Raw genomic sequence first — 25,408 nt, 5'->3', positions numbered from 1 at the left:
CTAAAATGAAATTCTAAATGAATTTTAGTGCCACGTCGGCATATTTCATCCAATTATAGATAGAATTTGATGGAAGGGGCCAAATTGATCAAAATTTTGAAAGTTGAATGTAAAACTGATATTAATTGAAATTTAGAGGTCAAATTGAAAATTGTGTAAAAGTTTGGGAGGCAAAATGATATTTTCTCTACAAACAAATCATGAGTTCTTTTTTTTTTTTTTTTTTTTGAGAAGAAATCAAAAGTATTCAATAGAGCGGACTATATTTAGTTTTCGTTTAGCAACTTTCAATTTCAGTTAAAAAGTCAAAAAGTAATTATAAATTGTCATATCACTCTCTACTTTTTTATATATTTTTTTATGAAAGGCAAAAAATTATTAAAATAACCTATTTCCAAATGGGACTTTAATCATGGCATGTCGCTCACATGCTTTTACAGTTCAACAATGCTTGGTAGTTCAAAATTTTGTGACTCAAATGGCTCAAATCACTCAAAACGACGTCGTTTTGAGTGTAAATGAGTGTAAAACAACGTCGTTTTTACAGATTTGAGCCATTTGAGTCACAAAATTTTGAGTTACCAAACATTTTCCTTTACAGTTTCCATTGCTCCTTTACATTGATTTTTGTGTAAATAGCAAGATTAAAAAAAAAAAGAAAAGAAAAAAAGAAAAAACAGATATATAAATACTAAGTTTAACTAGTTTGTTTCATTTTTTATTAGTTTATCTCTAGTAGTATTAGAGATTTTAAAAATTTTATTAAAATTTTTATCAAATATTTCATATAAGTGTGAGATTCATACTATGTGAATTTTATATGAGTCTCACACTCATGTAAGATATTTAGTAAAAATTTTAATAAAAATTTTAAGATTTTTAACATTTTTGGTCTACTTTAGGATTTTTTTTCTCCCCTAATTTTAAAGAGTTAATAATAGAATAAAGGCCTTAGGGCTGTTCATAGAGCTGCCTCACCTGAAGAAACCGACCAATCCAAACCGAATTTATCAAAAGCGGTCGGCTCCGAAAAGCTATGGAGATTATGGCCTATTTTGAAAAGATGGTAAAAAGTAATTTTTTGACTTTTAATTAAGTTTTTGGTTTTTTTAGACATGATTTGGGAAGTTGGTAAAGAGTGACTTTTGGTTTTTTTTATTAATATTTGTTTATGATGTCAAATCATAATAAAATGACCAAACTACTCCCATTTAGTTTAAATATTTATAACTTCACGCATGTAACACATTTTGATCCATGAGAGATAGAATTGTAATTTTACCATTGACTAAAAACCAACTTCCTAAATAAAAAAAAAAAATTCAAAAAAAAATGACTCAAAGCCAATTTTCCAAAACAAGCCTATATCTTATTAATATTTACACATTACTTCATCTGGTAGGAGAATTGGATTACACTTGTCAAGATCATTTTTCTCTCTATTCCTTATCAGTACGTGGCCTTGAGAATGTAAATATTGTTTGGGTTGGTGACTAACTTTTCTCATACGGCGAATGGTTTGACACTCTAAAAGGAGAATTTTAGGGAGAGTTTTGATAGATAAGATTCATTTATGACGTGATTTATACTTAATTTTCGTTTGTTTGTTTGTTTTTATTTTTTATTTTTATTTTTTTACCCTATCAACTCTGTAAAATTAGATTTAAAACTCAACCATTAGAACTCTATATCACAATTTTTTTTTTTTTGTTTTTTGTTTTAGAGGGTAAGCTCTATATCACAATTGTTCTCATATATGATCACTTCTCCTCTCTCATTTATAACACACTCACTCTCTCTCTCTCTCTCAAAGGACGGTACATTTCCCAATATTTGTCACCACTTTTCAAGTGTCATCATAAATCTCTCTTTTATCTCTAAAATTTAATTTTTTAATTTTTTTAAATATATAAAAAATAATAAAGAAATGATATAATTTAAAAAAAATCAAAAAAATTAAAAAAAATTAACTTTAACTTAGTTGACAGTTGATTCGTGTAATGCACATGTTTTTTTTTTTTTCAAAAAATATTTGATGGTACAATGTTTATTATAAAAGAATAATTTTAATTATTTATTTTGATAATATTAGTATTGTTGTTCTATAAAATTATTACTTGAATACTTATATATATTATTTTAGTTAAATTATTTGTGTATTTTGATAATTTTAATTCTATCGTATTATAAAAGTGTAGTTATCATATAATAATTTTGTATGATATATATTAAATTATAAAATAATAAAATGAATACTCATTTTGATATTAAAAATAATAGTTAAATTAGAAAAATAATTAGTAATATAAAATTAAAAGTAATTCTAACTATTTAATTTTCTTTTATATTCATTTAGAGAATTTTTTTTTTTTGTAGAAATAGAAATTATATTAAATTTATTAAAAAAAATTAAATATAAATATGTTGTTATTGGATTATCATATAATGATTTTATATGATACATATATTTATTAAATTATAAAATTGTAAAATAAACACTCTTAATTAAATTAAACTATCAACTATATAAAAGAAATTCAATAACGACTAACTAAGAAAAAATCACATAACATCTAAACCCAAAAAGAAAAAATGATGAAAATATAAAAGAATTTACTGTTTAACAATTGAAAAAGTAAATCAAACAGTAAATCTAAATTTTAGAATATCATTGTTGTACATGTTTTTTCTTCTATGAATTGTGATTATATAAAATAATATAAGAAATGAAATATAATTTTAATATATAGAATCACTATAAAATTTAAACGACAAGACCATAATATAAAATAATATAGAATTAGTATTGGGTATAGAATAATGCGTAAAAAAAAAGGTAATGCAACATTAAAAAAAATTTAATACCCTTGAAAAAATTAAAAAGAAAAACGTGAAATACAAAATTGGTATTGGATTTATAGATTATCTCAATTTACGATAAAGAATACATAGAAAAGAAATATTTGTCAAATAGAGTTTATATAAAATAGGTAAAGTTGGTATAATTTAAATTAGGTTTGGATTTGTGTAAAACTCTTTATGTAATTAAGAAAATACATGTTGATGTGGCTCTCTTAAAAAAAAATATGTTTTTATAATGTGCCACCTAAATATGAGAAAAATATTACTTTTTATAATATATATATATATATATATATGAGATGCAAGAGTTTTTCGATTTTTTTTTTCTCTATTTGTTTTTGTGATATAGCGATCCTGATTTAGACCCGATCCGTTTATTACCTTTGAATCCGAAAAACCTTGTCCGTGATGGTCGTTCCATTTCTCTTCATATTTGGTTTTGGTTTCAGGAGACGACACCATTCTTGGTGGTGTCGACAATGCCTTCCTTTTCTTGTTTTGTTCTACTCCTAGGGTTGACACTAGGCTTGGTGGTGTCGACACGGCCTTGTTACTATGTTCTTGGTGTAGTTACTGAAATTTGGGGTCTACACCAGTCTTGGTGGTGTCGACACTTGTCTTTTGTTGTTGGCCTCTAGGATCGACACTAGTCTGGGTGGTGTCGACACTTATCTGCTGCTGAGTCTTGATTTTTTTACTGAAATTTCGTGTCGATACCACGGGTTCTGGGATCGACACCTTGTCCGCTGCAAACATTGGTGTTTTTGGCATTTCTTCCTAAGGGTCGACACCACCGACTTGGGGGTCGATCCCTATGAGTTATTTCCAGATTTTTGGGTCGTTTTGGACCTTACTTTTTGGAGATTTTGACTTGTTCTTTTCATTGACTTTAGGTTATTATTCTATCAGTACCCCGCCACTATAAATAGGCTCCAAAATACTTTCCTCTTATTATTTCCTTCTCATTTTCCTCTCAAATCGTGATTCCTCTCTTCTCTCTCTAAACTTAACTTTTTCCCACTTAAGATCTTCAGATCTACTCATCTAAAGGTATCTTCTCATCTTGGTCCTTTGGGATAGGTTGTAGATCTTGTCAAGGGCCTCCTTTGATCCAAAAAGTTCTTGGTTTCATCGACGTCGAGTTTTCTCCGAATTCTCCTCTTTCCTTTCAAAGCTTGAGGTAGGGATTTCTCCACACTTTTGTATAATTTTTAACTTAGTTATTTATTTTTCAAAACAAGATTGTGGTTTGGGAATTTTGAACAAAAGTCTAAGGTTTTGGTTTGAAATCAAAAGAGGGGTTTTCAAATGGAACCACGGAAAAAGATTGTGGTGATGTGATGATGGTTATTATATGCTGAATTAATGGTCTTCTTCATTCAAAAGTGATTTTGAAAGAAAATGAGATTTTGTTCCAAAACTATGGGTTTTGACTTATGTTGGAAAACATTGAAAGATGATGCTGGTTTTGTAAGATTGGAAAGAATGTGGATATTTATGATGATGGTGGAGTTGGATATATAATATCGCTCACATTTTGGAAATCATGAAAATATTTATTGTTATTAGAATTTTCTATTGATTAGAAATATCGATTTTGGACTGTCGGTGGAGGATAGCTCTGATTATTGTAGAAATGGCATGAGGATTAGGCGAATTAAAACCAATTTTTCATTCATTTGCATTGAGCATTGTTGCATATTTAACACATTGTAAATGTTATTGTTTTGAGAAAAATGGGTGAATGTCTTGTTGAAATAAGTTGACATGTGTATCCATGGTGAAAGTCCTAAAAATCGCGCGTGTACATGGGTGCCGATCTCTCGGACGAAATTTTCGTAAAATGGCAATAGTAGTGCTTGTATAGCCTATGTTTACATAGGTGTCGGTTTACGGTTTCCTACGGATGAAATTTTCGTGAAAAGTTGTATCTGTTTGGGATTCCCAGAGTTATGATTCACTGCCTTGTTTTCTATTGAAAATGAAATGTTTTATGAATTATGATGTAAACCTGTCATTGCATAGTTCGAAAGAGATATAAAATGTTTTGGGCACAAGCATTACATATGCATTTATCTTATAACTTTGTTAAGACTCATATACTGTGTTGGATTATTTCTATTGGGTTTTGGCTCACCCTATGTAAGAAAAACTTTTTCAGGTGTTGATGATATACCTCCGCCAAAGCAATAGCTTAGGAGGACTTAGAGGAAGAGCTTCATTTTGCATATATTGTTGAACAAGCCAAGGGCTTAAACTATGTTGGATTTAAATCCATTTTGTTGTAACCAAGTATTATCTTGGAAAGTTGTAAGCCTTTAGGGCATTACCTTAATTGTTTATCTTTCATTCTACTATGTAACATAAGTTATAGATTTAGGGTTAGACGTGTGAATGTATATCCGCATATGCTACTCTTTTGTACAAGAAATTGGAATTAATGAAAGATAATTACATTATCATTGTTGTTATTTATTAATGTTGTGGATAGATTATTGTATTTATTTTGGGCATCACATGTGAACACCAACCGACTCTGATCAACTTCAACTGTGAAACTGAATGCTTTTATACAGACGGTTTCGATCAGAAGGTCAATCGAGATCGGATGCAAAGATGGTGAACTTGATATGATTAATTTGGATGGTGAGTTAAGGTCAAACTCGACCCAGACTGACCCGTGAACAACCCTACAACAACCACTTAAGAAGAGGACCAATGTGGCATAAAAAGGTATTATGTGTGAAAAAGAATCAATGTATGGGACTCATGGTAAAGCAATATACATTTATCCAATAAATATTTTTTAAAGAGGATAAGATATATGCAGTTTTACTATATTTTTAGAGAGATTGATTTTATGATGCAAACTAACATCACAGAGGACGCTAGCGATAAATGGACCAAGATAAAAACCTATTTTTCCTAAATTTTCCCTCACTTGCCCTTTAATTTCTTACCATTTGATATTAGTTGAACGACTATTGGAACTGTAAGGCCACTGTACGAGTCTCCACCCACATAAATAGGGTTTGAGAGGAACTCTAAATGATCAATCAACCACTGCAAAATGTTTAAATAAAAATAATTATTTTATGAAATTATGTACAAATGTATAATGCTATGAACAATTGTTCATTTAAAGCCAAAATCTACTCTTAAGCATTGTTTCTTGTTGCTTTTGTTGAAGAGTTAAAAAGTTACCTTCCTGAGAAATTCATAAGCGTGGTCACATGATTCCAAATCAGTAGATTTAGAAGCAAGTGAGGTAGTACCATAGGAGAATCCAGTACCAACAGGCAAATCTACATAAATTATGCTCGCCACCTGATATTTATTATCACCATGATTAAATGCTATCATATGTGTTGATGCACATAATTCTTGAAGGAGATTGGCTTTTCTCTAATCAATTAGGTATTCAATTTGTTTTTTATGAGAGAACATGCAAATCTTATTGTGGGACCCACGAAGGATCAAATTGGTCTCCCATCCATCCAGATGGGATTGGATAGACTGGACGGTGTTGTTGTATCCCATAGGTTGGGGGATACTGCTATGAGTCTCTTACAGCAATAACTGCTGCCACTTGAAACTACGTAGTTTTGACTCAAAACTACATCATTTTTTAATAAGCCATTTAGCACAATATTAAGCTTAAAACTACGTCATTTTGAATGTTTAAAAGTTACAATGAATTTAGCTCTTTCAAATACAATTTGTAGGCCTTCCAGCTTTAAAAAAAAAATTACAATCTGCAACCACAATAAAGTATATAAAATTAAAAATAAAAAAATCCTTTCCATCTTAAAAAAAAAAGTCCAATCTACAGCCACAATAAAATAAAAAAATAAAAAATTCAACCTGTAAAAGTCTTCAAGTTGTGTTTTGAGACTTGTAGTATTTGTTCATTACTTTTTGGCAATGATAATTATTAGTATTCCTACATATTGCAATTTTTTTTATTAGTATTTCTACAAATTGCACTTTTTTTTTTGGGCTTTGTTGTAATTATTTTTTGCCTAAATGTTTGTAAATATAGCATGTACTATTTTTTAGACTTTTAATTTTTAATTTTTTACTTTATTGTGGCTGCGGATTGGATTTTTTATTTTTAAGATGGAAAGAATTTTTTTTTTTTAAATTTTATAAACTTTATTGTGGCTGCAGATTGTAAATCTTTTTTAAAGATGGAAGGCTTACAAATTGTATTTGAAAGAGCTAAATTAATTGCAACTTTTAAACATTCAAAATGACGTAGTTTTAAGCTTAATATTGTGCTAAATAACTTATTCAAAAAACGACATAATTTTGAATCGAAACTACGTAGATTTAAGTGGCAGCATCCCATAAGTCTTCACTTTGGTGATCTAAATAACTTTTTTGTAGAATACCTTGTGTGTAAATTATTTATGAAAAATAATTAGGATAAATTTCATTTACACCCGGTGAGGCTTAAGTTTAATACAAGCCCCTCCCTGACATTTTAAAAATTACATTGACCTCCCCTGTCAGCATTTGTCTACTAAGAGGAGTAATAGCAAATATGAAAACACTTCCATACCCTTAATTGAAACTATAAAATTATCATTTTACTCTTACCCTCTTTTTTGACCTTTCTTGCTCCTTTGTTGTTCTTTACCATCTCTCTCAAAATCAATCACTATCACCCACCATTATCACCTCGATCGCCACTATCATCCATTCAACTCACCACCATTTTCAATTCTATTAACTGCCCTATCTACATTCCAACAACTTAATATAGACCCAGAAAAACACATCATAGACTCATCACCACCACTTCGCAAACCTATTATCACATTCACCTTCTATTCGCACCATCACTCATCTCCCACGTCCCACCATATGCACCCATATCTACTCCACCATCAATATATTTAGCTACCATAACACACAACAAAGAGGTTGCAAATCAAACCTAAAACACTATAACAAAACAAATTCAAACTAAATCCAGATCAAACCTGTTAGGTTTTGGTAATTGGCAATCTCGTTTGACAAAACTTCTTTCAGTTATAATTTTATTCAATCTTTTTATTTCAGTGAGGCTTTGAGCATTTAGATACAAATCCAACCAGAATTGTGCCTATGTAGAGGAGTTTGTAATCTTAATCCTTTTATGTTTGCCACTTCGCTGACTAAGTACGGGGATTGAGTTATTGAAGTTATTTGACCACTCAAGCAGTCGTTTATGCTCTTGAGCAAAGAAACAGATCATCTAGTATTTTTTTACAGAGTGCCTGAACTTCTGAAAAGAAAGTTTTACCACTTGAGTGGTGAAAGTTGCACTCAAGCGATCAGTCTATATGTTTCGCACTGCATTTAGTCAAACCATTCGAGCAGTGAAATGTGTGCTCGAGTGGTCTGCGTGATCCTGTTTTCTATAAAGTGCCCTATTCATTGTTTCTAGGGTTTGAGTCGTCCAGATTTTTAGAAAGGAACAAGATACAAAGCATTTTATATTAGAGGGTGCTTTATGAGTGTTTCCTTGATGATTTAAAAGTGATCAATGGATCCGTGAACTTCATATCAACATCATTAAGGGTTTGTTTATTTTCCTTTATTCACAAAAGAGATAGTTATTCTTCGGTGGATTCTAGAGAACTTGGGCCTAAAGCTTTAGTGGATTGAGTGGTTCATCATTGTAGATTCGACATCGACATTGTGGATTCAACATTAGGCAAAACAATTCCAAGGTAAAAACGATGGTGGAAGAGGCATGTAGGGGTCGGTTCAATTCAAGTGTGGATTCACTAGGTAATTGAGGGTACACTTGTGTAATTTCTTTTTGCGTTCTTAGTGGATTATTTTGTGGCTTTAGCCCATGGTTTTTTTTTTATCACAATTGGAGATGCTCCAATTGTGATTTTTCCATGTTAAATCATTGTGTCAATTTGCCTTTGATTGTTTGATTGGGATTGTTATTTACTATTTAAAATTGATACATAATCACAAATCAATATCTCGGGGTTTTTAGATTTTTCAAAACCTAAATTGATAGCCAAATCAAATTCAAACCCAAATCTCCAAATCAAACCCAAATTCATAAAATTGAACCCAGCAATATGAATCTATTCAAAATATGAGATAGAGAGAAAATCACCGACAAAGCGATTCTTCAAATGTAGAAGTAATACTCTATCACCGACAAGAATGAGAGCGTGAGAGAGATAAAAAAAGAGATTGAGGTAGTAGTTGGCGGCCGTTGTGGAAAGTGGTGAGAGAGGTGGTGGTGGTGCTATAGTTTGGTGTCTAGTTTGATGGTTAACTGCCTGGTTTAGGTTGCATTTGGTTTAGTTTTGGAATTGTGATTCTTTTTTTGGAGTTGTGATTTGAGTGTAGAATTGTGAGTTAAGTTTTGAAAAGAGAAAATTTGTTTGGTTATGAGTTTTGAAAGGAATTTTTGAATTTTAAATTTTGAAAAGAATAGATTGGGTCTATCCGGTCGTCTGCCTGGACATTCTCCCAAACGTCCAGTCAGTTGACCGGAACAGTGCAAATTATTATTTTTTTGGTTGCAAGTGCAACCTGTTATTTGAAATATATATATATATATATATATTGTTGATATAGTATATATTGTATAGTTGTGATAGAACATAATTAGTGTGATAGAGCATAATCAGTGGGATATTGTGCCCTTATTTTCTGTTTCCTATTTTAGCTTGTAATTGTTGTATAAATAAGCTTCCTGTTTATAAGACGAATATAGTGAAAAAATCTTTTTTTTCCTTCCCAACTCTCTCGACATGGTATTAGAGTAGAAAATTTGGGACTAAATTTGTCTTCATAGTTTCATCTGCACAGCCTCATTATTTTTATTTATTTATTTTTTTTCCTCTGTGACTTTCCACTACTATGGGTGACTCTACAGTCAGCAAAGATAACTTCAAAGACTCTTTCTTTTTTGGATCCATGACTAACACCACCTTGAAGGGTTCTAATTACCTTCAATGATCTCGTGCTATCGTTGTTTTTTTAAAGGCATGTGGCAAAGCCTCTTATCTTATGGCTACCAAACCCTCAGATGCAACCAAAGTTGCTTTCTGGGAGCAAAAAAATGTACAAATCATGACCTGGTTGTGGAATAGTTTGGCACCAGAGGTTTTTACTAATGTTTCTTGTCTGGAATCCTTTAAAGATATTTGGGATATTCTTAAGGAGTTATATTCCTTTGAGCAGAATCTTTCTCACATCTACCAACTCTATCAGGGCATCTTTTCTCTTCAGCAAGGTGATCGTTTAGTTGAAGAGTACTTTTCTATCCTTAAGGGTATGTGGGATGAACTCAATATCTATCAATCGTTGACCACTGATTTGAAGACTCGGCGACAACACCGAGAGGAATTCTAGGTTGCTAAATTTCTCTCTAGACTTAATTCGGAACATGCTGCCACTAGTTCTCAAATTCTTTCTAGGAAAGACATCCCTACTGTCAGCGAGATATTTGCTCGGGTTCAAAATACGTCTATTCATTCTCTTGGCTCTACAAAGGATGATCGTTCTGCTCTGGCTGCCCCTATTGGATGCTTGGACACTCCTATTGGCCCTCTCCGTGGTTATGATGCTAGCCGTGGAGGTCGTAGTACCAACAGTGGTCGTGGTGGTGGCCACGGTGGGCATAGCACCAAGACTTGTACTCATTGTGGTTAAAATAACCACACTGTTGCGTTTTGCTGGAAACTTCATGGTAAACCCTCTTGGGCTAATTAGTCTTCTGTCGATAATGTACACCCTACTGCCACTCTAATGATCAAGTTGTTATGACTAAATCCGAGTATGAGTCTTTGCTTCAGAGTGTCCATGCCCCCTCGTCCGCAGCCAATCTAGTTGCCTCAGGTAATACCTATTTTCTCTCATCATCTACTATTCCTTGGGTCATCGATTCGGGGGCCTCTGATCATATGACAGGTAATTTGTCACTTTTTTCCAATTTTTCTCATGTTACCTCTCTCTCCTTTGTTACTATTGCTAATGGTACTAAAACACTAGTTTCCATAATTGGTACTGTTTAGACTCCTACTCTTACTTTTTCCTCTATGTTATATCTGCCTCACTTTCCTTTCAATTTATTATCTGTGCGCAAGCTTACCCATTCTCTCTGTTGCTCAGTAACTTTTTAACCCACTCATTGTGTTTTTCAGGATCTAAAGACAAAGAGGACAATTGGTGGGCCATTTGACAGGGATGGACTCTTCTATTTTTAGCCATCTTCCAACTCGACTCATGCAACTCTCCAATATACTACTTCCTCGTACAAGTGGCATTGTCGTCTTGGGCACCCATCCTTACTTAATTTACAACATTTAATTCATTCTTTACCTTCTGTCTCTAAGTTTAATTGTGATACTTGTGAACTTAGTAAAAATCGTTGTGCTTCTTTTAAGCTTTGACCAGATGCACCTTGTTTAAATCCTTTTCAATTTGTTCACTCAGATGTTTTAGGACTTTCTAGAACTACTGGCTTATTTGGTGCACCTTATTTTGTCACTTTTATTGATGATCATTCTCGTTTGACTTGGTCATATGTGCTTAAAGAACGATCTCAATTATTCACTATTTTTTAATCCTTCTATGCTGAAATAACCAATCAATTTAATGCTAAACTTCTTGCCCTTCGGACTGATAATGCTCTCGAATATTGTCTCAGCACCTTTCAACAATTCTTTGAGTCGAGAGGTATCATTCATCAAACATCTTGTGTTGATACTCCTCAACAAAATGGAATTGTTGAAAGGAAGAATGGGCCTGTTCTTGCTATTGCTTGCGCTCTCATGATTCAAATGAATGTACCTAAACACTTTTGGGGTGATACCATTATGACTGCAGCATATCTTTTAAATAGAATGCCCTCTCATATTCTACAAGGAAAATCACCTTTTCAGCTAATGTTTCCTAATAAAAATGTTTTTTCACTACCCCCAATAGTGTTTGGCTGCATTTGTTTTGTTCACAATCTTAGTCCCAATCAAGACAAACTTGATCCTCGTGCACACAAATGCATTTTTCTTGGTTATTCTCATATTAAAAAAGGGTGTAGGTACTACGATCCTACTTTACACAAACAATTCGTTAGTGCTGATGTCATATTCTTTGAAGAAAGTCCATACTATTCTTCTGCGGATGGTCAGCTAGAGGAACCTTTTTCTATTAAACCTGTTATCTCTACTATTGTTCCTGCTCTTCCTTCTATCTCTCAGGTCTATGTTCCTTGTCGGTCACGAAGTGTCTCTTGACGTCTCCCGCGAAGTGTCTCTATTGTTCCTGTCTATGAGAATGCGGAGTCTATTCCATCCCTTCCCGCATTGGCCTCAACGTCTACAGATCCACCTCTTCATCATCTTGACTCTTTGCAAAGGTAAGCGCATATGTACTGAACATCCTATATCAAACTTCGTCTCTATTGATCATTTGCCTCATTCTTGTAAGCCTTTTTCTCTATTTGTATCCTCTACTACTATTCCTAAGTCTTACAGGGAGGCTCTTTCTCATCTTGGTTGGAAAACAGCAATAGAGGAAGAAATGTAGCCTCTGAAGTTCAATCATACTTGGGATCTTATTCCTACACCTATTGATGCATAGGTGGTTAGTTGTCGTTGGGTGTTTACTATCAAGAAAAATCCTAATGGTACTGTTGATTGTTTAAAAATCCATTTGGTTGCCAAAGGATTCACTCAAACCTATGGCATTGATTACAATAAAAAAATTTCTTCGGTTGCCAAGTTAAATTATGTTCGTATTATTATCTCTCTAGCAGCCTCTCTTAGTTGGCCCCTTCATTAACTTGATGTCAAAAATACCTTTCTTCATGGTGATCTTATCGAGACTGTTTACATAGCTCAGCCGCCAAGGTTTGAGTCCCAGGGGGAGTGTGTTTGTCATCTCAGAAAATCTATTTATGGCCTCAAACAGTCTCCACGGGCGTGGTTTGACAAATTTCGTAAGGCGATCGTCACACATGGCATGACCCATAGCCAAGTAGATCACTCGATCTTCTTTAAAAGGACAAGCATTGACATTATTATATTAGTTGTCTATGTTGATGATATTGTCATCACAAGAAGTGACAAGAAAGGTATCCAGACTTTTATTCATCATCTTGGCTCAAGTTTTCTTACTAAGGATTTGGGTTAGCTTTGTTATTTCCTTGGTATTTGTAGACGTCCCCGAACGCCCTGGGAGGATGAGTCCCATTCTGTTCGTTTTGGGCTCACTACAGCTTGGACTCTAATTGTCACGGTTCTTAATTTGAACCAAAGAGTCCAAATCCAGCAAATCGTTTTGAAAAACAAATTTTTGTAAAGAGGTGCCAAACATGGACTGCTTTGCCAGATTCAGAGTCGCCATCTAAATATTTTATTTTGGGAGAATTTAGGAAACCCTGACTCGTTTGCCTAAGGCCACGTGTCGTCATCACCAGAGATGCCTCGGCTCGAGAACTTGGGTACGATTGGGGAAGGTCAGCTATGAGCACCCCCTCTTGCCCGATCCGAAGATCGGCCTCTACTAACCATGATATCTTGTTTTGAAAACATTATGCGTTCTTATTCCGGTTATTAGCTTAGATTTACTATGTGATGCGCACAGCATACAAGCATAGACTGAATCGCCTGAGTTAGAACAAAGCATTTCATGTTTATTTTTGAAAGCAGTTTGCTACTCGTAAGTAGGCTAAAATGCAGGTTTTGCCACCCTCAAGTGGGCTTTAGAAAAGATCGTTTTTTGCCACTATCAAGTGGGCTTAAAACTCACGGTTTTAATGCATTATTCTAATTCAGGTAATTCAACCTCCATCCACAGGCATTCAAGCAGTTATATCACATAAGCAAATAGCCTCATGGTAATCATGCTGTCATGGCAACACTCACACGCATGCAAGGATGCTAAAGCGTAAAAGCTTACCGAGTACTCCAAGCCAAAACAAAAGCTATGTTAGAAATCCATGCATGATCCTAACTATACAGAAATGCCTAATGCAACACATGCAGGAATGCGAATACAATAGGCTCGGCTATTCTAAAATGACACGCGAAGTGCTACAACTAACACGTATTCAATTTGGAATTGAAACATGAATGCAATTAGTATGATGCGCCGAACTCGGTACATGTAATACTGATGAATGATGCACGCATGCATAGCATAAGGATGCTAAATTAAATATGCTCTAGTACTAACCATCAAAGCAGGTAAGTAAAAGGGAGAAAGAAGTGGGGGTTGGAAGACATACACACACTCACACACACTTATTACACAATTGCCCTCGCTTGGAGGGTCCAAAAGAATAATACAGTCCGAATAATGAATCAACTATCCTAGCTAATTAATTATTACAAACCCTCTTAATTAATTAACAAATTAATCACAAAAATAATTTAAATGTGAAGCTAAAGAGACTGTCGCAGCTCTGCCTCGGAATGCACAAATGATGCATGCTTGACTCGTCAGGCTCGGAAACTCGCTGCCATAGCACTGTTGCCCCTGTTTACACTGCCCTGCTCCTTTGAAAATTTGCATAAGTCCCAAGGATGCTTCTCTGAACACTGGGGATCATCATCGACCAAGTGGGAACACCACCGGCCGAAGAGAATGGTCATCGACCATTGGTTGAGCCACCGGCTAATTGTATTTGGTCGGTCGGCACTCCAAGTAGCCGGCCGGCTATTTCTTCCTGCAGAATCCTGCAGTTGACAGCAACAGAGGGCAAGCAGTGTATGGCATGAAATTTTCAAGTAAATGTGAGCATGGCTACACTCCCCATCATGCAATGGACTCAAGGGAGCATGACCTTCAGCCCTTGGGCCATCAATTATGCATTTTGATGCATGATGGCCTAAGAGGCCAAATTTGCCATTCAATGTAAAATGCATGCAACAAAAGAGATGAATGCCAACACCCTATCATATTGAGATCAAGGGCGTCGGCGACCGAGGATTGAGACGTGTTACGTCACTTGGAGTACGAACACTCTCAATCCTCATGCTTGGTTTGACACCTCAAACCAAGCAATGCAATGCATGTATACAAACATGGCTCAAGAATGCAACATGAGGCGAAGATGCAAAACATGCCAAATGCAATGCAATCTATTATGCAAACATGCAATGTGCTAATCATGCAAGAGGCAATACAATGCGATTTAACATGTGATGCAAACATGGTACAATGCAAGCATGCAACGAGAGGCAACAAGTCAAACATACAACTATGTACAAGAATAGACTTAGACTGAAATGGGAGGCCTCAGCCACACCCTAAAACAGTGGCCAAAAGGGTCAAAAATGACACAACTTATGCATGCAAGCATGCACACACCAAGGCCTATCATCTAAGCATGGAAGGAGACAACTCTAAGCATACTTAAAGGCAATATGCTTGGACATTAAACACTCATGTTAAACTCTGAAAAGCATGCAAAAGATGACACCAAGACATGCTAGGAAATGGATGCAAAATAGAAGATATTCAAGGCTACAAAAGAGAGCATTGCTCGACACCTACCCCAAGCAAACATGGCATGAACTAAGCAACCCAAAACAGAGTTTTTATGCATCAAAATATGCCCCCAAACCCACTGATATGGCAGCCCCAAAAACTTAAATACATAAGCATGCACAATGCTCATTTCAAGGCACAAAATGACACCTCTTCAAGGCATGAAAAGGGTGATGGATACAAGCATAGGAACATAGATTAGGGACTGAAATGGCATGTGAAATGACTCCAAATCATTGAAACAACCCAACTAAAACATGCTCATGACTCACACCCTCAAGGCTCACAAGCCAAAATACAAAGGGGCTATACCAAACATGGTAAATATCATCAAATAAGCTCTTAACAGACCTTAAGCATGGTAAGACATGGCTAAGAACTTCACAAAGTTAGGCCAAAACATGAGAGCATAGTAGGTTAAATGCATGATGCACTTCTCGGCATAACGGGGGAATACAAAGCAAGTATATTATGCATGCAAGGGACCTTTAATCCGACCAAAAACAAAGGCATAATATGACCCAATAACACCCAAAAACCTCTGGAATGAAGCCAAGAACAACTAATCATACATGCTACCCTTATGGGCCAAAAATGCAAACAAAAGAGAGACCAAGGGATAGGGGTGTCCCTCCCCTATGAAATACTTCAAAACTCCTTCTTCACCACTGATACTGGATTTCAGTGGTGAGAAGGCCAATACACAAAAGTCCCCGAAGCTTATCAAAGAGAGCACAAAAAGGGCCAAACAAGGCCTAAGAGGAGGAGATCGACCCCAAAAAATAAAATGACCTTAATGAAGTATCTTAAGCATGAAAATACAAGAATTTTTTCAGTTAAACACGAAGCTCAAATCAGTATGCAAAGCAGGTCAAAAGCTAGTGCAAGATTGGAGAATCTAAAGCAAAAGTGTTACCCTTGAAGAACACCTCAAGAACAGCAAGTCCAGCCACCTTCTTCTGATCAAAACCAACTCAAAACCTCAAGAACAAACCCTCAACACCTCCCAAAGTTGAAGTATGGTGTAATGGTATGTGTTTTAGTGCAAAAGCAAGAACAAATCACCCTTTTAGGCCCTCAAACACACACAAATGAAGAGAGAGAGGGAGATATAGAAAGAGAAGATACATATCAGATATATATATATATATATATGTATTTTGCTCTGGTTTTTCTCAATCTCCACAAAGGAGGAGGATGGGGCTCTTATATAGACCAACAAAAGTGTTAAGCTTCCAAGAGAAGCTAACAAAAGGAACCAAGGCTTCTTAAAGAAGCCAAGGCAAAGGGGCCAAGGCTTCCTGAGGAAGCTGGGACAGAGTTCAACTTTCTTGAGGAAGCTAAGACAAAGGTCCAAACTTCCTCAAGAAGCTAGACCAAAAAGGTGCAAAAGGGGCAAAACAGCCACACTCGTGCATGGAGAGGAGGGTTTGTGCATTCCAGCTGGCATAGCTGGCATGTATTATGCATGTAAAAGGAAAAAAGGTGGTACTGGCCAGAAAAGAAGGCCATCGGCCAAACAGGTGGTCGGCCGGCCACACAAAATGCCGACCGGTCGATGGATTATTTCACCAATGGCCGGTAGCCTCAAAACACGGCCGGTGGCCTCAAGCTATGGCTGGTGGGTATCAGGGGTAGCTAGCAAGCTACTCTCTACCCTTAGGTGCAAAAGCAAACAAGTCCTTGGTGTAAAACCAAGCACAGAACAAGCAAGTCGAGAGATCCTGAGGCAAGACGCGTAGCCAAGACCTCCGGGAACTCAAAACAAACACGAACATGGATGATTACCGAGTGTTCAAGCGGTGATGTCCAAGTCTTGAGGACGGTCAAAAATGGGGTGTCTACAGTATTGAGGTAGCTAAGTCAAAAGTGGGTATTAGTTTATCTTAAAGGAAATATACTCTTGATATTTTGAAAAAAACAGGTTATCTTGGCTCCAAACTGGTTTTTACTCCCATGGATGTGAACTTGAAATTATTACCCGACATAGGCGATCTTATTGATGATCCAGAGATGTATAGAAGGCTTGCAGGTAAACTTATTTACCTAACTGTTACTCATCCTGATATCTCGTATACTGTTAGTTTTGTGAGCCAATTCATGACTACTTTTCAGATTCCTTATCTAGACGCTGTCATTCGCATCATGAAATATCTCAAAAATGCTTTAGGGTATGGACTTGTTTATCGGTCTTCTAGACATCTTCATATTGAGAGATATACTGATGCTGATTGGGCAGGGTCACCATCCAACAAAAAATCTACTACTGGTTTCTGTACCTTCATTGGAGGTAACCTTGTAACTTGGAGAAGTAAGAAACAGTCTGTAGTTTCTCAGTCTAGTGCTGAAGCAGAATATCAGGCAATGGCCCATACTACTTGTGAAGTCACATGGTTGAGGACTCTTTTACGAGAGTTTGGTTTTCCTACAGAAGCTCCAACTCCTCTTTACTGTGGCAATCAAGCTGTCATTTATATTGTTAGCAATCCGGTCTCTCACGAGAGAACTAAACACATTGAAGATCATTGTCACTTCGTGTGAGCCAAAGTAGAGTCCAAAGAAATCTCCACCCCTTTTGTTCTTTCAAGGTGTCAACTTGCATATATCTTTACCAAAGCACTTTCCAAAGGTGCCATTGACTCTATATGAGACAAGCTGGAAATGATTGGCATCTACTCTCTTGCTTGAGGGGGAGTGTTGATATATTAAATATTATATATTATATAGTTGTGATAGAACATAATAAGTGTGATAGAGCATTATCAGTGAGATATTGCGTCCTTATTTTCTATTTCTGATTTTACATGTAATTGATGTATAAATAGGCTTCCTACTTATGAGATGAATACAGTGAAGAAATCTTTTTTTTCCTTCCCAACTCTCTTGAGATCTTTGTTTTAGATATTTTTTAAATATAGAAATTATTTTTTAAAATTTTTTATAAAAATAATTTAACAATCCCATCACTAACCATCTTCAACACTATATCATCAAAAGAGTTTTGAATTGAGTTTTGAGTTGTGTGTTTGGCTATGAGTTTTGAAATTAATTTTTGAATTGAGTTTTTAGTAATTGAGTTGTGTGTTTGGTTATGAATTTTGAAAAGTGATTTGAAAATTTTGCCTCTGGAATCATGATTCCAAGGGTAAACCAAACACAAAATTTTATTTTTATTTATTTATTTTTCACTGGCAATGGAAGATTGCTGCAGTATTCAATTTGTGGGCAATAAGAGTAAAAAAAATAGGTGTTGCCTTGAATATCTTAGGTCCTTTTCATATAATATATATATATATATATACATATACATATACGCTTTCTTAGTATATATGTAGATATTTATGATTAATAAACAAATAAACGTCTATTAGGATAATGGTAGATGTATTGACTTTGTTATTCTTTGTAAGTTTGCAAGTTCTGTTACCTTGTGAATTTTTGTGGGACATTTTATTTGTGTTATTTTGGTCAAAATTATAGAATGAGGTTTTGTTGTAGGTCTATGATGATCTCAATTGGAAGGAGGTAATAATGGTGGTCACTTGGGTAACCCAAAGGTGGGGGGGAAGGTTGTGTATTAGGTAGCCAACAACCAACACATAAAAAAGCAGCTCGGTTCCCTTATGACAATGAATCCTACTTTGAATCGTTTAAATGCTAGGTCATCACCCTCAAGTGACGCGTTGTGCCTACCTCTGGGTGTTTCAAAAAGTGAGTAAGGGGCGCCGCATCGACGCCTGGGTGCGGTGAAAAATGGGCAAAGGTTCTCACATTTTTGTAGACGAGCGCAGGTAAAGAAACTAGTCCAAGACTATAGGTTTAGGGTAGCCACTTGGAATATAGGAACCTTAAATGGTAAGACGATGGAGTTGGTAGATGTTATAATTAGGAGGAGAGTTAGTATAGCTTGCGTACAAGAAACTAAGTGGATGGGTGAGAAGGATAGGGAAATTGAGGATACCGGTTTTAAACTGCATTATAGTGGTAAGGATAGATGCAGGAATGGAGTAGGAATCTTAATCGCCAAGGGTCTTGAGGAGAATATAGTGGCGGTCATTAGAAAAGAGGATAAGATTATGTCAGTTAAACTAGTTATTAGAGGGAATATATTGAATGTTATTAGTGCATATGCCTCTCAAGTAGGATTAGATGATCAAACTAAGAGGGATTTTTTGGAGCAAATGGATGAGATCTTGTAGGAGATACACATAGGAGAGAACCTGGTTATAGGTGGAGATTTTAATAGCCATGTAGGCATAGATAAACTAGGCTATGAAAGGGTGCATGGTGGATACGATTTTGGTGACAAAAATGAGGCTGGAGAGAGTATCTTAGATTTTGCGTTGGCTTTTGACCTAGTAGTAGCAAATACTATGTATAAGAAGAGGAATGAGCATTTGATAACCTTTAAGAGTGAGTCAGTTAAGAGCCAAATAGATTTAGTGAGAAAAATGCTTGACCTAAAAGGGGATTTGATGGCCAATTGTGAGAAACGTGGACTGCCTAAAATGCAATGATTGTAAGGTGATTCCTGGAGAGAGCCTGACCTCTCAATATAGGATTTTGGTACTAGATTTATGTTTTAGAGGGCAATACCAAAATAGGAAGGATGATGGGACCTAAAAGGGGATAAATTAGAAATATTTAAAAATAGAATGGATATGGAAGGCACTTGGGCCTTAGAAGATGATGCTAATACTATGTGGAACTCGATGGCCAATTGTATGAGGAGAATCTCAAGGGAAGTGCTTGGAGAGTCGAAAGGAACGGGACCCAGCTCTAGGGAAACTTGGTGGTGGAGAGAAGAGGTTCAAGCGGTAATTAAGGTAAAAGAAAAGTGCTTTAAAAAGTGGCAAAATGATAGAACTGAGAAAAACCTTAAGAGCTATAGATTAGCTAATAAGGAGGTCAAGAAAGTAGTGAGAGAGGCTAAGTTGAAAGCTTATGATGATCTATACACTAGACTAGATAGTAAGGAAGGAGAGAAAAGGGTATACAAACTTGCTAAGATACGGGAGAGGAAAACAAGAGATTTTAGTCAAGTTAAGTGCATCAAGAGTGAGGATTCTAAGGTTTTGGTGAGGGATGAAGAGATTAAGGAAAGATGGATGAACTATTTTGAGAAACTATTAAATGAGGAGCATGGAGGTACGGCAATAAGGGAAGAAATAACTAGTAATACGATAAACCAAGACTATAGGTTCTCTCACAGGATTAAGAACTTTGAAGTAGAGATTGTACTTAAGAAGATGAAATCAAATAAGGCTTTAGGACAAGATGATATCCCTATTGAAGCTTGGAAGTGTTTGGGTAAAAAAGCGGTTGCTTGGTTGACTAGGTTGTTTAGCAAAATTTTGTTGACTAGGAACATACCAGATGAGTGGAGGAAGAGTATTTTAGTGCCAATCTATAAGAATAAAGGAGATGTCCAGAATTGCAACAACTATAGAAGAATCAAGCTAATGTGTCATATAATGAAAGTGTGGGAAAGGGCGATAGAATGTAGATTGCGAGATATAACAGAGGTGTCAGAGAATCAATTTGGATTTATGCTTGGCAGGTCAACAATGGAAGCGATCTATCTTTTAAGGAGAGTAATAGAAAAGTATAGAGAAAAGAAAAGAGACATTTATATGGTGTTTATCGACCTTGAGAAACCATATGATAAAGTGCCTCGGAATATAATATGCTGGGTGTTAGCAAAAAAAGGGGTGACAAAATGTTACATTGATGTGATTAGGGACATGTATGAAGGGGTGGTGACCACTATTAGATCGCCTGCTAGAGAGACAAATGAATTTTCTATCACTATAGGGTTACACTAAGGATCTATCTTAAGTCCTTATCTTTTTGCTTTAGTTATGGATGAGTTGACGAAAAATATCTGGGATGACGTGCCATGGTGTATACTTTTTGCAGATGATATAATGCTAGTGGATGAGACTAGAGAATGAGTTAATACAAAGTTAGAGATTTGGAGAAAAGCTCTTGAATCTAAAGGATTTCAGATAAGTAGAACTAAGACAAAGTACATGGAATGTAAATTTAGTAACAGTAACAATGAAAGCAGAGGAGAAGTGAAGAGTGAGAATCAAGAACTGCCTAAGAGTGAACATTTTCGTTATTTAGGGTCGATTATCACAATAGCGGGGGAGATTGATGTGGATGTAGCCCATAGGATTAAGGTGGGATGGTGTAAGTAGAGAAGTACATTTGGGGTATTGTGCAATAAACGAATACCCACTAGACTTAAAGGTAAGTTCTATAGAACGGCTATTAGACCAGCGATGTTGTATGAGACAAAATGTTGGGCAACTAAGAAATAACATGTAGATAAGATGAGTGTAACTGAGATGAAAATGCTAAGGTGGATGTGTGGCAAGACTAGACAAGACAGAATTAGAAATGAGTGTATTCGGGAATGGGTAGGAGTAGTACCGATAGAAGATGAGCTGAAAGAGAATCGATTGAGATGGTTTGGTCATATTCAATGGAGACCAACAGATGCAGTAGTGAAGAGATGTGATGTCGTAATGGTAGATGGAAGTGTTAGGGGACGGGGTAGGCCTAAATTAAAGTTGGTTAGCGTTGTAAATAGAGACATGGATCTACTTAATTTGACTAACAAAATGGCCTTTGATAGGGCCACGTGGAGAAGAAGGATTCATGTAGCCGGCCCCATTTGATAGGACTTAAGGCTTAGCTTGGTTTGGTTTGGTTTAAAAATTTGCAATTGTATTATTTCTTCTTGTTTGACTTTAAAAATAAATAACAATAGATGGCAAAGTAAACCTTTAATTTTTTTATTAAATATATATATATATTTATTTTTAATACATAGGAAATCACCATATGAATAAATTATCAAAATAGGACTCGTGCTGTATCCTATAATCCAACAACAATGTGTAGTCACAGAAAATTAAATTAGATGTTTAGTTGACAAAGAGAAACTCATCCCTAACCGATATATGCACATGCAGCCACACAAATTCTTGCAAAACAGGCCAATTATTAGACAAAATCTGGTTGCTGTCAAGGCAACATATAACATTTTAATGCTTCAGATAGTTTATATATAATCGTTTTTAGTAGTAAATAAAACGAGTATGATAATAATAGGCTCACCCTTGTATTCTATCTACCTTTGACCATGAGTTTGGATTCAAGACTAAAGTTGGCAAACTCCCATCATTCTGCTTGACCTCAAAATTTAGTGGACCTGCAAATTAGTTAAGCCAATATATATCCTCAATAATCACCAATTCAAATCAATTAAAACCTTCTGTTTAACATTTCTGGAAAGACCACTTAGGAGTGTTTTAAAAAGTTGATAAAAAGTTAATTTTTTGACTTTTTAACTTTTTTGTGATTTTTTTGGAAGAAGTTGGTAAAAAGCAAAAAAATTGACTTTTTACTAACTTCTCAAATTACCCCTTATTTGTTCGTTTATCGGGTTTGGCACAATATCATGAATAAGCTCTACCAAAGATGCAGATGCGACCATGAATCGAACTGGATTGAAATATTCAGATGTCAACGGAAAAACTTTGTCGGAATGTCGTCCAGAAACGAAGGATGGCCAGGCCCCGGTTCCCAATTCAAATATTTTATATTTAATATAAAAAAAAATAGAAATCAGATTATAATGGCATAGTTTTATTGTGTGAGGGTATTTTGAAAATTTGGCATACTCAGTCAATCCCACACATCGAAATTGAATTATTTGCTCCATTATTCACTTGGGTAAGGTTTGCATGTATGTTTTAAATGTTTTTTAAAAATGTTTTTCAAAAAAAGAGTTCGAATCAAATACAAAATCCTATTTTGAAAACTTGTGCAACATTGGCCCTACTAAAGTGCAGCGATCGATCACAATTTGGAGCAATCTATCACACGTTTAGCAGTGGCTAACAATCAATAAACAATTGCTTAGCCATCGATCACACTTTGTGCAATAGCAAGCGATCACTAAAAGATGGATCAATAAGCGATCGCTTCAAATTAATTTTGGAATAGTAGCTAGCAACCGCTAGGAAATCAATCCCTTAGTGACAGCTCTGATTTTTACAAATCATATTCCTTATTCATTTTGGATATTGTTTTCTCTATAAAAAGACCGAATCAGAATCCTCTCCTTACGCTCTCTCCTTGACTTCTTACTTGTTGGGTCATTAGGCCCACTTTTGGGTCTAATTTCAATTATTCGAACCGTTCACATTTTAAGATTTGTTGAGTATATCATATCTGTAAAAAATCAAGTTGATCGGATATCAATAACTATGTGTTCGGATCATCAAACTAAAAATTATTTTTTTTTTAAATTTAATAAACAGCTTTCTGAACACATTCTACCTGATATCCGATCAATTGATTTTTTACAAGTATGATATATTTAACAAATCTTAAAATGTGAACGGTTCGAATCATTGAAATTGGGCTTAAAAGTGAACCCAATGACCCAACAAGAAGGGGGTAAGGAGAGAAATCAAAGAGTGGATCCTTATTCAAAAAGACCTTCATAACTTGTTTTTCAGCATCCCAACTATTGTTCTTTATTATAAAAATATCTAATACTCTATCGAGAGTTATTTTTTAAAAGATAATTGCATTCATAATTTCATAGAGAATTCCCCTTTCATAATTTCATATAAAAGGGATGTGTATTATATAATTTCCCTACATAGTATTTCTAATATAAAAGTGATTGAGATTCCCTTCAATCACCACTCCCACCATCACCACACACACATGGGGGTTAATGATTGGAGGAAAAGAAAAAAAAGAAAAAGAAAACTGGCCAATCACAGCCAGAAAGGATCGTGGAGGTGGGAGGAGAGGGGTCCGGATCATTTTTCTTTCTAATATATTTTTGTTCCCTTAAAAATGAGATTGGTCCAAACGAACTATAGCTTTGGCCGTCTGACAACCAGCACCAAGACTTTCAAAAACAAAGTAGACAGAATAATTTGTAGGAGGCGGCTTCCCTCCACTCACAAGGTCCTTTTCGATGATTCATATGATTTATTTTGTCAGGTATTTAGTATATTTCATTTATACAAAAAATTAGATAGATCTGACCTCTTGAATTTGTCATGTTTATCACCAAAGAAAATATATATATATTTATTTTTAAAAATACAATTGTCATATATTATTATTTTTATTTTTTGATAAACGCGATAAATTAAATAAGTTACGATTATCAGATCAGTCTAAAATATCTCCAAAGTGTATAGAAGAGGAGCAGCCTCCTAATTTATATACCCAAATTCTACTATCATTATCCCAAAATATTTTAATTATGCTACATTTCAAAGTTTTCACATGATTCGTGAAACATAGGAGAGACATAAACAAATATTTGAGAATAGAAGATCCAGTCTTTTGTTCATAACCAAACTTAAGGGGTCAGTGAACTATCTGAGAATTTGAATGCACAATTCAATCACTACTGTTTTGGGAGGGGAAATACAAGAATTTGATGAGAGAGAAAGTGAGCATGGAGATGAAAGATTTACCTAATTCATAAATGAAAGCAGAGAAGCCAGAGCAGCCTGGGCCTCCTGTCAACCAAAGGACCAGAGGGTCTTCTTTGGGGTTGGACTCAGACTTAACAAAGTAGTAAAAAAGTTGTACATCCTCAGCTTCATCCACACCCACATACCTGATTACACACATGCATACACATGCAAAACATTAATGAACAATCTAAGACTATGAATGAAGTATACTGAGTTGACCCACCCACCCGGTTTCGAGTTCAAAGGGAAGGGGTCCTTCAAATCCAGGAAGAGACTCAACCACAGAGTGACAGAGTACAAGGTTTGAGCAAGCAATAACAAGCAGGAAAATCAAAAGCAAGCAAAGCAAGTTTGACATTTTTGAAGCCAAGTTTGTGTTCAATTGGAAAGCAATCAATAGGTTGTTTGCAAACATGACATTTTATGCATACATATATGACAGCAATAATACAAAGCAGCGAGTGAGAAGGGATAAGAAAAAGGGTCAGGAAGGAGTGGTTGCT

The 25,408-nt window shown here is 35.2% G+C and overlaps 1 protein-coding gene across 3 annotated transcripts in view; it reads right to left on the bottom strand.

The window, feature by feature from the left end:
* The window catches only part of LOC114271615 (serine carboxypeptidase-like 7), a 57,315-nt gene extending 31,911 nt beyond the window's left edge, over positions 1–25,404 (bottom strand). The window contains exons 1-5 of one of the 3 annotated variants that reach the window (XM_082893936.1): positions 25,133–25,404; positions 24,903–25,048; positions 22,527–22,603; positions 6,067–6,189; positions 5,823–5,925 (exon numbers count right to left, since the gene is read on the bottom strand). In XM_082893936.1, coding sequence (XP_082750062.1) covers positions 5,823–5,925; positions 6,067–6,189; positions 22,527–22,603; positions 24,903–25,048; positions 25,133–25,320 — 637 coding nt within the window. In that variant the 5' untranslated portion in view covers positions 25,321–25,404. The remainder of the gene's footprint in view (positions 1–5,822; positions 5,926–6,066; positions 6,190–22,526; positions 22,604–24,902; positions 25,049–25,132) is intronic. The other 2 variants (XM_082893937.1, XM_082893935.1) reach the window with 2 other exon arrangements.
* Positions 25,405–25,408: the final 4 nt, after the last annotated feature.

Source organism: Camellia sinensis, chromosome 11 (genome assembly GCF_055761805.1).
Source record: "Camellia sinensis isolate YWXY chromosome 11, ASM5576180v1, whole genome shotgun sequence".
Taxonomy (NCBI): Eukaryota; Viridiplantae; Streptophyta; class Magnoliopsida; order Ericales; family Theaceae; genus Camellia; species Camellia sinensis.
This window is presented reverse-complemented; position numbering and strand designations above follow the sequence as displayed.